The following is a 17,500-nucleotide window of genomic DNA, read 5'->3' on the forward strand; positions in this document are numbered from 1 at the left end:
GACCACTGTATATGTGTATATATATACATATATATACACATATATACATATCACATAAAAAGATCACTTTGGAGCACATTCACATGTCTTAGGCTGCGCGTATAGTGCACGCGACGGAGAGACGGAGCGACAGCGCTACCAAAAATCTGGTAGTCACTGTTATTTGATTTTTTTTGGCGACAGTCTCCCCTTGTGGTCAATCAGGAGCTTCGCCTAAATATGAAATATAGCTATCGCAATGGCGACAGCGAAAGGTGACGTCATCGGTCGCGTCGCCGGCACTATAAGCGCGGCGTTAGACAGGTCTGCAACCCCGCCTTTCACCGTTATCACCCAGCACGCAGCACTTTCACTGCAGCAAGGGATTCTGGGAAATGACATGCAAATGAGCCCACCGTGTCACCTCTTGCCTGAAATCCATTTTTACATGGAATCCCTATAAGCTAATGCTCGCTGTTAACACATTTCCCAGAATCCCTTGCTGCAGTGGAAGCACTGTATGCTGGGGATAATGGTGAAAGGCGGGGTTCCAGACCTGCCTAAGACATGTGAATGTGCTCACAAGTGATATATTTATTTGCTATATGCTATACGGTGGAGGTTTCTTGTCGCCTTTTTCACCCACCCTAACTTAAAATGTGTATGATATATATAGTGTATATATACTGTCCCCTCCTCTCCTGCAGGCTGTTCACGCGGCGCTGCTCGCAGTGTGGCGGCGGGTTTCTGCGGACGGAGCTGGTGATGAGGGCTCGGGAGCGGGTGTACCACGTGGACTGTTTCCGATGCTCGGTGTGCAGCCGCCGGCTCCTGCCCGGGGATGAGTTCAGTCTGCGAGATCATCAGCTGCTGTGCCGGGCGGACCACAGCCCCCTGCCGGAGAGGAGACCCGGGGGAAGCCCTCTGAGCCCAGAACCGGGGGGGCGAACGCTGCACCTCACAGGTTACATTACCTCTCTCTCTATCTATAGATCGTATATAGATGTATATATATGTATACTGTATATATACTGTGTGTGCACCTCACAGGTTACATTACCTTATAGGGGACCATGGTTTTGAAGCAAAAAGTGCTCATTTGCATGTAATTTCCCAGAATCCCTTGCTGCAGTGGAAGCGCTGTGTGCTGGGCGATAGTGGTGAAAGGCGGGGTTGCAGACCTGTCTAAGACATGCAAATGAGCATAAAGTAATATCTCCATTTGCTATATATATATATATATATATATATATATATATATATATGCCACAAAACATCGATTCTCTGTAATAAAACATGTTCCATCTTGAAGAAAGTCTCATGAGCGCATAAATCCGATAAGAACGTCTGTTTACTTCTAAACCCACTAGTATTTAATATAATGCTTAATCTATTAGTTATGAAACAATCAGCCATATTTATCTCCCTACCAGGGAACCTATCATTCTGGTAAATGCAATATCTTAATAAAGAAGTCAGATGGGGAATATTTGGATTTAATATTAGTTTACATGTCCTTATGTTGATCTGCTGCTAAAGTGAAAACGACATGTTTATATTTGTATTAATATTATTCATATAATGCCTGTGCCTTTTTTTAACATTATTATCAGTAATGTATCTATTTTAGCTATTGCTATCTTGTATTAGTTAAACAGGCAAGTCTGTCTCCAGTGAGAATGAAACCATAATTAGGCCACCTGACAGACTCTGATAAAGGAAACTCTTTAACCTGCTTGTTTCAAATTATAATTATACATCTAGATTAAAATAGCCTGAAATCTGACATATATTGTTATAAATGGTGTGTGTGTGTGTGTGTGTGTGTGTGTGTGTGTGTGTGTGTGTGTGTGTGTGTGTGTGCGTGCGTGCGTGCGTGCGTGCGTGCGTGCGTGTGTGTGTGTATGAACAGATACATATATGAACATATATAATTACCATATACCATATAGCATTATACTAATTAGGGCATTTCTCTGTGTTATCAATCTGGATTTTGCACCCCAATTTGCACCATAGGAAAACTTTTTAGCTTTATACTGGGTTATGGTTAGGATTAGGGTCATGATTAGGGTTATGGTTAGGATTAGGGATATGGTTACGATTAGGGATATGGTTAGGTTTAGGGTTATGGTTATGATTAGGGTAAAGAGTAGGGTTATGATTAAAGTTAAGATTATGGTTAGGATTATGGTTAGGATTAGGGTTATGGTTAGGATTAGGATTATAGTTAGGATTAGGGTTATGGTTAGGATTATGGTTAGGATTAGGATTATGGCTAGGGTTAGGATTATGGTTAGGATTATGATTAGGATTATGGTTACAGTTAGGATTATGGTTACGGTTAGGATTATGGTTACGGTTAGGATTATGGTTACGGTTAGGATTATGATTAGGATTATGGTTACGGTTAGGATTATGGTTACGGTTAGGATTATGGCTAGGGTTAGGATTATGGTTAGGATTATGATTAGGATTATGGTTTTGGTTAGGATTATGGTTCGGGTTAGGATTAGGGTTCAGATTATAGTTAGGGTTAGGATCAGGGTTAAGATTATAGTTAGGGTTAGGGTTAAGATTATGGTTATGGTTAGGATTATGGTTCGGGTTAGGATCAGGGTTAAGATTATAGTTAGGGTTAGGGTTAAGATTATAGTTAGGGTTAGGATTATAGTTAGGATTATAGTTAGGGTTAGGGTTAGGGGTGCAGGCACTGTTCAGTGGAATGTTATTATTTTATAGATTCTGTTTGGTAGCTGAAATACTGAAACACCCCCTTTGACTCTCTAATTAATGCATCAAAGCAAACGGTGGGTTATGCTACTACTAATACACCCGGTTACTGAGATGCCAGCCATATTACTAGCTAATTGCCCACAATGATTATCATATGTGAGTATCCCGTAGTAAATAAATGTTTCTTTTTCATTGATAGATTTGGTAGATAGATAGTTGAGTAAACAGGTTTGACCATATAAGATGTAATCTCTATACAGGCGTCCTCGGTTATCCATCGGAACCCGTTCTGGAAGTAGCGTTGGATAGTGACACCGTTGTAATGCGAGTCCCATGTTAATCAGTGGCGGTGAGCGTCGGATAACGCATCCCGGCGTCGGATAACGGCCCATAGGGTCGCATTGTAAAGCGTTGGATATGCCATTCGTTGTAAAGTGAAACGTTGGATAGCGGGGACTGCCTGTATGTATTTAGGAAACTCCTGCACTCTCAGTATTTAGTATCCCACACAGCGTGCCTGTGCTAGAGTGGAAAAAATATCCAACGTGAAGGAAAGACCAGAATGGTCTCATTTTCCACACCAGCAAAATGAATGCAATATACAGTGTTTAATGACACATAACAGCCACGAGGCCGACGTTTCGGTCCCCAAAGGGACCTTCTTCAGGTCTGATCAGTGCAGACAGTATAATCAGAGCAGTGAGTTCTTGCAGGTGGGTTTGTAATTGCACTGTAGAGTCCTTTTATTGGAAAATATATTTGTAATAAATAATGTTTCTTTTCCAATCTAGAGAAAAGAGATTAATTGATATACTGGGAAATGTCCTGTGTCCCTTTCACCTCTGTCCTGTGTCCCTGTCACCTCTCTGTCCTGTGTCCCTGCCACCTCTCTGTCCTGTGTCTCCATCACCTCTCTGTCCTGTGTCCCTGTCACCTCTCTGTCCTGTGTCCCTGTCACCTCTCTGTCCTGTGTCCCTGTCACCTCTCTGTCCTGTGTCCCTGTCACCTCTCTGTCCTGTGTCCCTGTCACCTCTCTGTCCTGTGTCCCTGTCACCTCTCTGTCCTGTGTGTGTGTGTGTCTGTGTCACCTCTCTGTCCTGTGTGTGTGTCCCTGTCCACTCTCTGTCCTGTGTGTGTCCCTGTCCCCTTTCTGTCCTGTGTCCCTGTCACCTCTCTGTCCTGTGTCCCTGTCACCTCTCTGTCCTGTGTGTGTGTCCCTGTCCACTCTCTGTCCTGTGTGTGTTCCTGTCCCCTTTCTGTCCTGTGTCCCTGTCACCTCTCTGTCCTGTGTCCCTGTCACCTCTCTGTCCTGTGTGTGTGTGTGCCTGTGTCACCTCTCTGTCCTGTGTCCCTGTCACCTCTCTGTCCTGTGTCCCTGTCACCTCTCTGTCCTGTGTCCCTGTCACCTCTCTGTCCTGTGTGTGTGTGTGTCTGTGTCACCTCTCTGTCCTGTGTCCCTGTCACCTCTCTGTCCTGTGTCCCTGTCACCTCTCTGTCCTGTGTCCCTGTCATCTCTCTGTCCTGTGTGTGTGTGTGTGTGTGTCTGTGTCACCTCTCTGTTCTGTGTGTGTCCCTGTCCACTCTCTGTCCTGTGTCTGTCCCTGTCCCCTTTCTGTCCTGTGTTTGGGTCTGTGTCACCTCTGTGTGTTACATGTGTGTTTAATTTTATTTGTATAGCACCAACAGTCTACACAGCGCTTTACACAACACAGTAAAAGTAAAGGACAAAGTGGGGATAAGAGCAGCTCTGATATGATCCCATACAATAAAAGGAGACCCTGTTACAAAGAGCATACGGTGTAAATGTATGTTGTGCTGGTCTCCTTGTCACCTCTCTGTCCTGTGTCCCTGTCACCTCTTTGTCCTGTGTCCCTGTCACCTCTTTGTCCTGTGTCCCTGTCACCTCTCTGCCCTGTGTCCCTGTCACCTCTCTGCCCTGTGTGTCCCTGTCACCTCTCTGCCCTGTGTGTCCCTGTCACCTCTCTGCCCTGTGTGTCCCTGTCACCTCTCTGCCCTGTGTCCCTGTCACCTCTCTGCCCTGTGTGTCCCTGTCACCTCTCTGCCCTGTGTGTCCCTGTCTCCTCTCTGCCCTGTGTCCCTGTCACCTCTCTGCCCTGTGTGTCCCTGTCACCTCTCTGCCCTGTGTCCCTGTCACCTCTCTGTCCTGTGTCCCTGTCACCTCTCTGCCCTGTGTCCCTGTCACCTCTCTGTCCTGTGTGTCACCTCTCTGTCCTGTGTCCCTGTCACCTCTCTGCCCTGTGTCCCTGTCACCTCTCTGCCCTGTGTGTCCCTGTCACCTCTCTGCCCTGTGTCCCTGTCACCTCTCTGTCCTGTGTGTCACCTCTCTGTCCTGTGTCCCTGTCACCTCTCTGCCCTGTGTGTCCCTGTCACCTCTCTGCCCTGTGTCCCTGTCACCTCTCTGCCCTGTGTCCCTATCACCTCTCTGCCCTGTGTCCCTGTCACCTCTCTGCCCTGTGTCCCTGTCACCTCTCTGCCCTGTGTCCCTATCACCTCTCTGCCCTGTGTCCCTGTCACCTCTCTGCCCTGTGTGATACGATGTAAATGTACGTTGTGCTGGTCTCCATGTCAGCGCCCCTATAAGTGACCCCCTGTCCTTGGCTGCCAGACTCCGGCAGATCGTCCTCTCTTAGGTCTCACGTCCACAAACAAACAGAGAAGACGACCAGGGTGAGGACGGTGCTGAACGAGAAGCAGCTTCACACCCTGCGCACGTGCTACGCGGCCAATCCCCGGCCAGACGCCCTGATGAAGGAGCAGCTGGTGGAGATGACGGGTCTGAGTCCCAGGGTGATCCGGGTCTGGTTTCAGAACAAGCGCTGCAAAGATAAGAAGAGATCCATCTTCATGAAGCAGATTCAGCAGCAGCAGCACAGCGACAAGACGGTGAGCACAGAACCAGTGCCGAGTACACCAGGGGTCACTGGGTCACCCTGCTACAGGGTGCACTACTTCTTATGTCCACACCCAGAGTATCAGTACTTCTTATGTACACACCCAGAGTATCACTACTTCTTATGTACACACCCAGAGTATCAGTACTCCTTATGTACACACCCAGAGTATCACTACTTCTTATGTACACACCCAGAGTATCAGTACTCCTTATGTCCACACCCAGAGTATCAGTACTTCTTATGTACACATCCAGAGTATCAGTACTTCTTATGTACACACCCAGAGTATCACTTGTTCTTATGTACACACCCAGAGTATCACTACTTCTTATGTACACACCCAGAGTATCAGTACTCCTTATGTACACACTCAGAGTATCAGTACTTCTTATGTACACATCCAGAGTATCAGTACTTCTTATGTACACATCCAGAGTATCAGTACTTCTTATGTCCACACCCAGAGTATCAGTACTTTTTATGTACACATCCAGAGTATCAGTACTTCTTATGTACACACCCAGAGTATCACTGCTTCTTATGTACGCACCCAGAGTATCGGTACTTCTTATGTACACACGCAGAGTATCCCACGTGTTATTCACAGACACATTAAACAGCAAATCTCTATGTTAGAAGATTAATAATTCCTAGAACAACTTTCCGTGGCCTCTCTGCTGCTGCTAATCCCACAACCCCCTGCTGCTGCTAATCCCACAACCCCCCCCCCCCACTGCTGCTAATCCCGTGATTTATTCGCTGGAGCTAATACCACAACCCCTCTGCTGCTGCTAATTCTGTGGCCTCTCCGCTGCTAATCCCGTGGCCTCTCTGCTGCTAATCCCGTGGCCTCTCCGCTGCTAATCCCGTGGCCTCTCCGCTGCTAATCCTGTGGCCTCTCCACTGCTAATCCCGTGGCCTCTCCGCTGCTAATCCCATGGCCTCTCCGCTGCTAATCCCGTGGCCTCTCCATTGCTAATCCCGTGGCCTCTCCGCTGCTAATCCCATAGCCATTAGTCTAGCAGTTAAATGCAATTTAGCTGAGAAGTTGAATATAAGATGGAAACCTCTCTGCACTAGTATTATTTCATTGACATAATGAATCTGATGTTTTCCCCATCTGGATCTTTATATACGCGTGTGTATGTGTGTCTATGTATTTGTACTTGTGTGTATGTGTGTCTATATGTGTATGTATGTCTATGTATGTGTACCTGTGTGTATGTGTGTCTATATGTGTCTGTGTGTGTGTGTGTCTGTGCGTGTGTATGTGTGTCTATGTATGTGTACCTATGTGTCTATGTATGTGTGTGTGTGTCTGTGTGTCTATGTATGTGTGTGTGTGTCTATGTATGTGTCTGTGTGTCTATGTATGTGTACCTGTGTGTATGTGTGTCTATATGTGTCTGTGTGTGTGTGTCTGTGTGTCTATGTATGTGTATGTGTGTCTGTGTGTGTGTCTGTGTGTGTGTCTGTGTGTGTGTCTGTGTGTCTATATGTGTGTCTATATGTGTCTGCGTGTATGTGTGTCTATATGTGTCTTTGTGTGTGTCTGTGTGTCTATGTCTCTGTGTGTGTGTCTATATGTGTCTCTGTGTGTATATGTGTGTCTATATGTGTCTGTGTGTGTTTGTGTGTCTATGTATGTGTACCTCTGTGTCTGTGTGTATGTGTGTCTATATGTGTCTGTGTGCATGTGTCTGTGTGCGTGTGCGTGTGTCTGTGTGCGTGTGTGTGAAAAAATGAAAATTGAGTACTCCTAGGCAAAGTATAAGGTGAGTTTAGCATCTGCACGTATCATAAGAAATAACCATATACACATTACCCAGGCAGGTACATTGCTAGAGGGCAAAGCACACTGAGTATCGTGCAATTAATGGCTTGTATTGTGGCCCAGTAATGATACCAAAGTTTCAGTCATTTGTGTGACCTTCATCAGGGTAAGGGTGACTTTCATCAGGGTGTGTGTGACCTTCATCAGGGTGTGTGTGACCTTCATCAGGGTGTCTGTGACCTTCATCAGGGTGTGTGTGTGACCTTCATCAGGGTGTGTGTGACCTTCATCAGGGTGTGTGTGTGACCTTCATCAGGGTGTGTGTGTGACCTTCATCAGGGTGTGTGACCTTCATCAGGGTGTGTGACCTTCATCAGGGTTGTGTGTGATCTTCATCAGGGTGTGTGTGACCTTCAACAGGGTGTGTGTGACCTTCATCAGTGTGTGTGTGTGACCTTCATCAGGGTGTATGTGTGGCCTTCATCAGGGTGTGTGTGTGACTTTCATCAGGGTGTGTGTGACCTTCATCAGGGTTGTGTGACTTTCATCAGGGTGTGTGTGACCTTCATCAGGGTGGTGTGTGACCTTCATCAGGGTGCGGGGGACCTTCATCAGGGTGTGTGTTTTTGTGACCTTCATCTGGGTGTGTGCGTGTGTGTGGCCTTCATCAGGGTGTGTGTGACCTTCATCAGGGTGTGTGTGTGACCTTCATCAGGGTGTGTGTGAGTTTCATCAGGGTGTGTGTGTGACCTTCATCAGGGTGTGTGTGACTTTCATCAGGGTGTGTGTGTGACCTTCATCAGGGTGTGTGTGACCTTCATTAGGGTGTCTGTGACCTTCATCAGGGTGTGTGTGACCTTCATCAGGGTGTGTGTGACCTTCATCAGGGTGTGTGTGTGACCTTCATCAGGGTATGTGTGACCTTCATCAGGGTGTGTGTGACTTTCATCAGGGTGTGTGTGTGTGACCTTCATCAGGGTGTGTGTGTGTGACCTTCATCAGGGTGTGTGTGACTTTCATCAGGGTGTGTGTGACCTTCATCAGGGTATGTGTGACCTTCATCAGGGTGTGTGTGTGACCTTCATCAGGGTTTGGGTGACCTTCATCAGGGTGCGGGGGACCTTCATCATGGTAGGGTGACCTTCATCACGGTGTGTGTGTGTGTGTGTGACTTTCATCAGGGTAGGGTGACTTTCATCAGGGTGTGTGTGTGTGACCTTCATCAGGGTAGTGTATATATATATATATATATATATATATATATATATATATATATATATCTATATATATATATATATAGATATATATATATATATATATATATATATATATATATGTATGTATTACAAGATATACAGTATTTAAACATGGAAAGACATACTGCTGGATGCCCCAACGTGGAAGACACCGTACTATCTACTCAAGTTAATGGACCACACAGTCTTCCCGCATTGGGACATGTCTTCTGGCAGAATACTGCTTAGTAAACATGGGCTGCGATGTACCCCCGGCTTCTCTATCAGTGATGGCGTTAACAACTCAGTAAGGTGGGGCAGCGCTATGTCCCACGGTGCTATTGATGATTATTGTGTTGTCTGTTTGCCCTGACCTGAGGCTGTTTGTCTCCTCCCCCCCCCCCCCCAGAGTCTGCAGGGGCTGACAGGGACACCACTAGTAGCCAGAAGTCCCATCCGTCATGATAGTGCCATGCAGGACAGCGCAGTGGAGGTGCAAACCTACCAACCGCCGTGGAAAGCGCTGAGTGAATTTGCCTTACAGAGCGACCTGGAGCAGCCTGCGTTTCAGCAGCTGGTAAGAGGGGATCAGATGGGAGAAGGGGGCTGGAAAGAGGGTGGGAGAGGGGGATGTGGTAGAGAAAAGAGAGGGAGGAGGGATGTGAGAGAAAGAGAGAGGGGGGATGTAAGAGAGAGAGAGAAAGGGGAGACAGAGAAAGGGGGGTGTAAGAGCGACAGGATTGAGAGGGGGTCTGAGAGAATGGAGGGGGGGGGGTGAGAGAGAAAGGAGAGAGAGGGGGTGTGAGAGAGTAAGGAGAGAGAGGGATATGTGAGAGTGAAAGAAGAGAGAGAAAGGGGATAGTGAGGGTATGTGAGAGAGAATGGAGGGATAGGGGGATGCGGGAGAGGGGGATGTGAGAGAGAAAGGAGGGAGAGGGGGGTGTGAGAGAGAAAGGAGGGAGAGGGGGATGTGAGAGAGAAAGGAGAGAGAGGGGGATGTGAGAGAGAAAGGAAGGAGAGCAGGGTGTGAGGGGGAAAGGAAAGAGGGGGTGTGAGAGGGAAAGGAGGGAGGGGGTGTGAGAGCAAAAGGAGGGAGAGGGGGATGTGAGAGAGAAAGGAAGGAGAGTGGGTGTGAGAGGGAAAGGAGGGAGAGGGGGATGTGAGAGGGAAAGGAGAGAGAGGGGGATGTGAGAGAGAAAGGAAGGAGAGCGGGGTGTGAGAGGGAAAGGAGAGAGGGGGTGTGAGAGGGAAAGAAGGGAGGGGGTGTGAGAGCGAAAGGAGGGAGAGGAGGATGTGAGAGAGAAAGGAGGGAGAGGAGGGTGTGAGAGAGAAAGGAGGGAGAGGGTGTGAGAGCGAAAGGAGGGAGAGGGGGATGTGAGAGAGAAAGGAGGGAGAGGAGGGTGTGAGAGAGAAAGGAGGGAGAGGGGGATGTGAGAGGGAAAGGAGAGAGAGGGGGATGTGAGAGAGAAAGGAAGGAGAGCGGGGTGTGAGAGGGAAAGGAGAGAGGGGGTGTGAGAGGAAAAGGAGGGAGGGGGTGTGAGAGCGAAAGGAGGGAGAGGGGGATGTGAGAGAGAAAGGAGGGAGAGGAGGGTGTGAGAGAGAAAGGAGGGAGAGGGTGATGTGAGAGGGAAAGGAGGGAGAGGATGGTGTGAGAGAGAAAGGAGGGAGAGGGCGATGTGAGAGAGAAAGGAGGGAGAGGAGGGTGTGAGAGAGAAAGGAGGGAGAGGGGGATGTGAGAGAGAAAGGAGGGAGAGGGGGATGTGAGAGGAATGATAGAGGGGGATGTGAGAGAGAAAAGAGGGAGAGGGGGATGTGAGAGGAATGATAGAGAGGAATGATAGAGGGGGATGTGAGAGAGAAAGGGAGAGGGGGGTGTGAGAGAGGAATGATAAAGCGGGGTGAAATATTACTGAATAACTTCTCTTAATCAACTGACATTTAAAGAATAACGAAATATTAATTTCACGTAATGTTAATTAATACACCAGGACAGGAAGTGTGGATTTCTGCATGGCCAGTAAAAGGTTAATTTCGTAGTATGCTGGAGTCTCACTTGTGATGTATTTTCCCATGTATCACACGGCGATGCACACAGGTGACACCCCTCACACAGGTGACACCCCTCACACAGGTGACACCCCTCACACAGGTGACACCCCTCACCCAGGTGACACCCCTCACACAGGTGACACCCCTCACACAGGCTGTGACACCCCTCACACAGGCTGTGACACCCCTCACACAGGTGACACTCCTCACACAGGTGACACCCCTCACACAGGTGCCACCCCTCACACAGGCTGTGACACCCCTCACACAGGTGACACCCCTCACACAGGCTGTGACACCCCTCACACAGGTGACACCCCTCACACAGGTGACACCCCTCACACAGGTGACACTCCTCACACAGGTGACACCCCTCACACAGGTGACACCCCTCACACAGGTGACACCCCTCACACAGGTGACACCCCTCACACAGGTGACACCCCTCACACAGGCTGTGACACCCCTCACACAGGTGACACCCCTCACACAGGCTGTGACACCCCTCACACAGGTGACACCCCTCACACAGGCTGTGACACCCCTCACACAGGTGACACCCCTCACACAGGTGACACCCCTCACACAGGTGACACTCCTCACACAGGTGACACCCCTCACACAGGTGACACCCCTCACACAGGTGACACCCCTCACACAGGTGACACCCCTCACACAGGTGACACCCCTCACACAGGTGACACCCCTCACACAGGCTGGATCATTGCCTGGCAGAACACGGAGCACATTCCCCCGCGTGTAATACAGAGGTGTAACCCCCGCATGTGTTTAAATGGAACATGTATCTGCAGCAAACAGCCCCCACTGGCGTGGGACAGAGCCACGTGTCACTGCCACTTCTGGGTGTTTGTCTTCTTATTGTGGGGTTCTGGCTGGGTTACAGCACTGTCACATTTCTGTAGTTTGAGGGGGTCCTGGAGACACAATCACCACTACAGAGGTCAGTGTTATGATGGTGACAATAGGAATGAAAAAAGTATGTATGTAAATATATGGATGTGGATGCTATACAGTATACACACATAGTGTATGTATGTATGTGTGTATGTATGTATGTATGTATGTGTATATATATATATATATATATATATATATATATATATATATATATATATATTGTGCAAAAATATAAAGTGCGCAGAAACATTAGGGTTAAATAATGTCTAGCGAGTGCAGCCTCAATGCTGGTTTTAACACAAAAACCTGGATGATATCTATATTAAGTATAGCATTCGGCGCAAAAACATAACAAAGTCTATGAATATAAGGAGCCTTGTGGACAAGGGACTGATAGTAGATCACACAGTGTCCTGAATAGGTATAAATATGCAATAGAAAGTGTCACTATCTCTGGAACCTGAAGCAATGTTACGTAGAAAGAGTTAGTAAAGGCTCACAGAGCTGCAAGCAATGACAGGGCAGAACTGCACAGGGATTGGCCTGGTATCTCCTGCGTGTCCCTGTAATAAAGCCCACTGGTTAAATACCTTTTGCTCCAAATCCCAAAGCGAGGACATAGAGCTGTATCTGTGGCTTTCTGCTGGAAAGGAAATTATCCGGCACCCGGGCTGTAGACTGCTCCGGATCCCCGGTAGTGTTCGGAGCTTCACGCTGATAGGACCGCTCACACCCAGTACCCTCTGCCGATGGTATTCGTCGTTTCAGCGCCTCGGCTTTGTCGCCACGTCGTCAGCGGCGTCTTTCCGATCCCGGAGAGACCGATGCGATAACCACAGCAAAACGTTCAGCCGCTCGTTACGTGGGTGCGGCGCAGGCACGCCAAGCGGCAGGCGCACCAACTCGGCTCAGGCGTTCCGCCGAGCGCGGAGCACCTCGTCCCTCCGCCCTGCTGGAAATCACCTCCCGATACTAGGGAGAGGCCTCCATCACCGGGTGTAGGGAGAGGCCTCCATCACCGGGTGTAGGGAGAGGGTGGGTGAAAATGCGGCAAGAAACAACTCCAGACACTTCAGATTCCTTGAAACTTGTATTGTAAAGTCAGACCATACAATTGTACATATTCAATGGACAACTAGGTATACTCAAGGCACCTTACGTGTTTCGTCTTAACCAGACTTCATCAGGGATATATATATATATTTCTTGCCGCATTTTCACCCACCCTCTCCCTACACCCGGTGATGGAGGCCTCTCCCTAGTATCGGGAGGTGATTTCCAGCAGGGCGGAGGGACGAGGTGCTCCGTGCTCGGCGGAACGCCTGAGCCGAGTTGGTGCGCCTGCCGCTCGGCGTGCCTGCGCCGCACCCCCGTAACGAGCGGCTGAACGTTTTGCTGTGGTTATCGCATCGGTTTCTCCGGGATCGGAAAGACGCCGCTGACGACGTGGCGACAAAGCCGAGGCGCTGAAACGACGAATACCATCGGCAGAGGGGACTGGGTGTGAGCGGTCCTATCAGCGGGAAGCTCCGAACACTACCGGGGATCCGGAGCAGTCTACAGCCCAGGGTGCCGGATAATTTCCTTTCCAGCAGAAAGCCGCAGATACAGCTCTATGTCCTCGCTTTGGGATTTGGAGCAAAAGGTATTTAACCAGTGGGCTTTATTACAGGGACACGCAGGAGATACCAGGCCAATCCCTGTGCAGTTCTGCCCTGTCCTTGCTTGCAGCTCTGTGAGCCTTTACTAACTCTTTCTACGTAACATTGCTTCAGGTTCCAGAGATAGTGACACTTTCTATTGCATACTTATACCTATTCAGGACACTGTGTGATCTACTATCAGTCCCTTGTCCACAAGGCTCCTTATATTCATGGACTTTGTTATGTTTTTGCGCCGAAAGCTATACTAAAAATATATATATATATATGTATATATATGTATATATAGTTCATGTGTGTTATGCAAAAACATATACTTTACATATGTTCCCTTTCTCAATGCACACATATATTAGCCTATTTTACGTACTATATACAGTGGTGTGAAAAAGAAAGTAAAACACATGACATATTACACTGTCATGATTTTTTAACAAAAATAAAGCTAAAATGGAGAAACCGTCTGTGAAAAACTAAGTATACCTTATGATTCAATAGCTTGTAGAACCACCTTTAGCAGCAATAACTTGAAGTAATCGTTTTCTGTATGACTTTATCAGTCTCTCACATCGTTGTGGAGGAATGTTGGCCCACTCTTCTTTACAACGTTGCTTCAGTTCATTGAGGTTTGTGGGCATTTGTTTATGCACAGCTCTCTTAAGGTCCAGCCACAGCATTTCAATTGGGTTGAGGTCTGGACTTTGACTGGGCCATTGCAACACCTTGATTCTTTTCTTTTTCAGCCATTCTGTTGTAGATTTGCTGGTGTGCTTGGGATCATTGTCCTGTTGCATGACCCAATTTCGGCCAAGCTTTAGCTGTCAGACAGATGGCCTCACATTTGACTCTAGAATACTTTGGTATACAGAGGAGTTCATGGTCGACTCAATGACTGCAAGGTTCCCAGGTCCTGTGGCTGCAAAACAAGCCCAAATCATCACCCCACCACCACCGTGCTTGACAGTTGGTATGAGGTGTTTGTGCTGATATGCCGTGTTTGGTTTTCGCCAAACGTGGCGCTGTGCATTATGGCCAAACATCTCCACTTTGGTCTCGTCTGTCCAAAGGACATTGTTCCAGAAGTCTTGCGGGTTGTTCACATGCAACTTTGCAAACCTAAGCCATGCTGCCATGTTCTTTTTAGAGAGAAGAGGCTTTGTCCTGGCAACCCTTCCAAACAAACCATACTTGTTTAGTCTTTTTCTAATTGTACTGTCATGAACTTTAACATTTAACATGCTAACTGAGGCCTGTAGAGTCTGAGATGTAACTCTTGTTTTTTTTGTAATTTCTCGGAGCATTGCACGGTCTGACCTTGGGGTGAATTTGCTGGGACGCCCACTCCTGGGAAGATTGGCAACTGTCTTGAATGTTTTCCACTTTTGAATAATCTTTCTCACTGTAGAATGATAGACTTTCAATTGTTTGGAAATGGCCTTTTAACCCTTCCCAGATTGATGGGCAGCAAAAACTGCTTCTCTAAGATCGTTGCTGATGTCTTTCCTCCTTGGCATTGTGTTAAAACACACCTGAATGCTCCAGACCAGCAAACTGCTAAAACTTCAGCTTTTTTAGAGGTGGTCACACTTGCTGATGATCAATTAATCAAGGGCATTTGATTAGCAGCACCTGACTGCTACTTAGCATCTTAATTCCTATGGAAGCAGTAAGTTTGTACTTAGTTTTTCACACATAGCTTCTTCATTTTGGCTTTATTTTTGTTAAATAAATCATGACACGGTGTAATTTGTCATGTGTTGTTGTTCATCTGAGGTTGTATTTACCTAATTTTAAGACCTGCTAAGGAACAGATGATTGTTATTATGTCCTGATATGTAAAACCATAGAATTCAGAGAGGGTGTACTTTCTTTTTCACACCATTGTATATGTGTGTGTTAATAATAACAATATTACTTGTGGCCTATCTTGTATTCCATCCTCCTGCCCCTGCTCCCCCTCCTGCCTCTGTCCCCTCTTGCCTCTTCCCTCTCCTGCCTCTTCCCCCTCCTACCTCTGCTCCCCCTCCTGCCTCTTCCCCTCCTGCCTATGCCTCTCCTGCCTCTGCTCCCCCTCCTGCCTCTGCCCCCCTCCTGGGTCTGCCCCCCCTCCTGCGTCTGCTCCCTCCTGCCTCTGCCCCATCCTGCCTCTGCTCCACCTCCTGCCATCCTGTCTCTGCTCCAACTGCTGCCTCTGCTCCAACTCCTGCCTCTGCTCCAACTCCTGCCTCTTCTCCCTCCTGCCTCTGCACCCCCTCCTGCCTCTGCACCATCTCCTGCCTCTGCTCCCCCTCCTGCCTCTGTCCCCTCCTGCCTCTGCTCCCCCTCCTGCCTCTGCTCCCCCTCCTGCCTCTGCCCCCTACTGCCTCTGCATCCCCTCCTGCCTCTGCCCCCAACTGCCTCTGCCCCCTCCTGCCTCTGCTCCTCCTCCTGCCTCTGCTCCCCCTCCTGCCTCTTCTCCCTTCTGCTTCTGCCCCCTCCTGCCTCTGCCCTTCCTGCCTCTGCCCTTCCTGCCTCTGTCCTCTCCTGCCTCTGCTCCCTCCTGCCTCTGCCCCCTCCTGCCTCTGCTCCCTTGAGCCTCTGCACCTCTGCCCCTTCCTGCCTCTGCATCTCTGCCCCTTCCTGCCTCTGTCCTCTCTTGCCTCTGCCCCCTCCTGCCTCTGCCCCCTCCTGCCTCTGTCCCCTCCTGCCTCTGTCCCCTTCTGCCTCTGCTCTCTTCTGCCTCTGCCCCCTCCTGCCTCTGCTCCCTTGAGCCTCTGCACCTCTGTCCCCTCCTGCCTCTGCTCCCCCTCCTGCCTCTTCTCCCTTCTGCTTCTGCCTCCTCCAGCCTCTGTCCCCTCCTGCCACTGCCCCCTCCTGCCTCTGTCCCCTCCTGCCTCTGCCCCCTCCTGCCTCTGCCCCCTCCTGCCTCTGTCCACTCCTGCCTCTGCTCCCTTGAGCCTCTGAACCTTTGCCCCCTCCTGCCTCTGCCCCCTCCTGCATCTGTCCCCTCCTGCCTCTGCCCCCTCTTGCCTCTGCACCTCTGCCCCTTCCTGCTCCCCAGCTCACACTGTTCCCTTGTACTTGTAGGTCACCTTCTCTGAGTCCGGCTCCCTGGGTAACTCTTCTGGAAGTGATGTCACCTCTCTGTCCTCCCAGCTGCCTGACACCCCTAACAGCATGATACCCAGCCCCGTGGAGACGTGAGGTCCTCAGCACTGAGACTGAACAGCATGGACCCCCGCATGAGACCTCCCCCCTGCACCCCAAATCCTGACAACACCCTAAAACATCCTGAACCTCCCCTCATCCCCATCACTGCGGATAGTGCCCTCAGCCTCCATTGGATTCTGCATCAACCCAACTTTATTCTGCATCAACCCAACTTTATTCTGCATCAATCCAACTTTATTCTGCATCAAACCAACTTTATTCTGCATCAAACCAACTTTATTCTGCATCAACCCAACTTTATTCTGCATCAAACCAACTTTATTCTGCATCAATCCAACTTTATTCTGCATCAAACCAACTTTATTCTGCATCAAAGCAACTTTATTCTGCATCAACCCAACTGTATTCTGCATCAAACCAACTTTATTCTGCATCAAACCAACTTTATTCTGCATCAAACCAACTTTATTCTGCATCAAACCAACTTTATTCTGCATCAAACCAACTTTACCAACTTTATTCTGCATCAATCCAACTTTATTCTGCATCAATCCAACTTTATTCTGCATCAATCCAACTTTATTCTGCATCAATCCAACTTTATTCTGCATCAAACCAACTTTATTCTGCATCAATCCAACTTTATTCTGCATCAACCCAACTTTATTCTGCATCAACCCAACTTTATTCTGCATCAACCCAACTTTATTCTGCATCAAACCAACTTTATTCTGCATCAATCCAACTTTATTCTGCATCAATCCATTCAATCTCACATTATTTGAAGGAAAACAGGAATTTATAGTTCTTTTTTGAACTGTCCTCAACCCACATAATTCATCTCAGAGAATGCTGATCTTTGCCTGTTATTCTATTTCCTACAACTGTGAATTTCCAATCTGGTTTTTTTTTTTTTTGCAATATTTTATTGGCTGAGACTCCATTTTCCTTTTTGAAATCCGCATGGGATATATCAATATATATATACTGTATATATATCAAAATGCTGAGACTTTTGGTGAACATGTTAAGTTATCTTGTGGATGGAGGACTTTATTATCGAACAAAAAGTAAGTTATTAAT

General features: G+C 48.1%; 1 protein-coding gene across 1 annotated transcript in view; it reads left to right on the plus strand.

The window, feature by feature from the left end:
- ISL2 (ISL LIM homeobox 2) overlaps positions 1-17,500 on the plus strand; it is a 30,832-nt gene that overhangs the window by 13,315 nt on the left and 17 nt on the right. Inside the window, exons 3-6 of the mRNA XM_075576060.1 lie at positions 687-943; positions 5,342-5,619; positions 9,049-9,216; positions 16,334-17,500. The exon at positions 16,334-17,500 is cut by the window's right edge and continues 17 nt beyond it. Of these exons, the coding sequence (XP_075432175.1) occupies positions 687-943; positions 5,342-5,619; positions 9,049-9,216; positions 16,334-16,450 (820 nt within the window). The 3' untranslated portion in view covers positions 16,451-17,500. The remainder of the gene's footprint in view (positions 1-686; positions 944-5,341; positions 5,620-9,048; positions 9,217-16,333) is intronic.

Source organism: Ascaphus truei, chromosome 18, assembly GCF_040206685.1.
Source record: "Ascaphus truei isolate aAscTru1 chromosome 18, aAscTru1.hap1, whole genome shotgun sequence".
In the NCBI taxonomy this organism is placed as follows: Eukaryota; Metazoa; Chordata; class Amphibia; order Anura; family Ascaphidae; genus Ascaphus; species Ascaphus truei.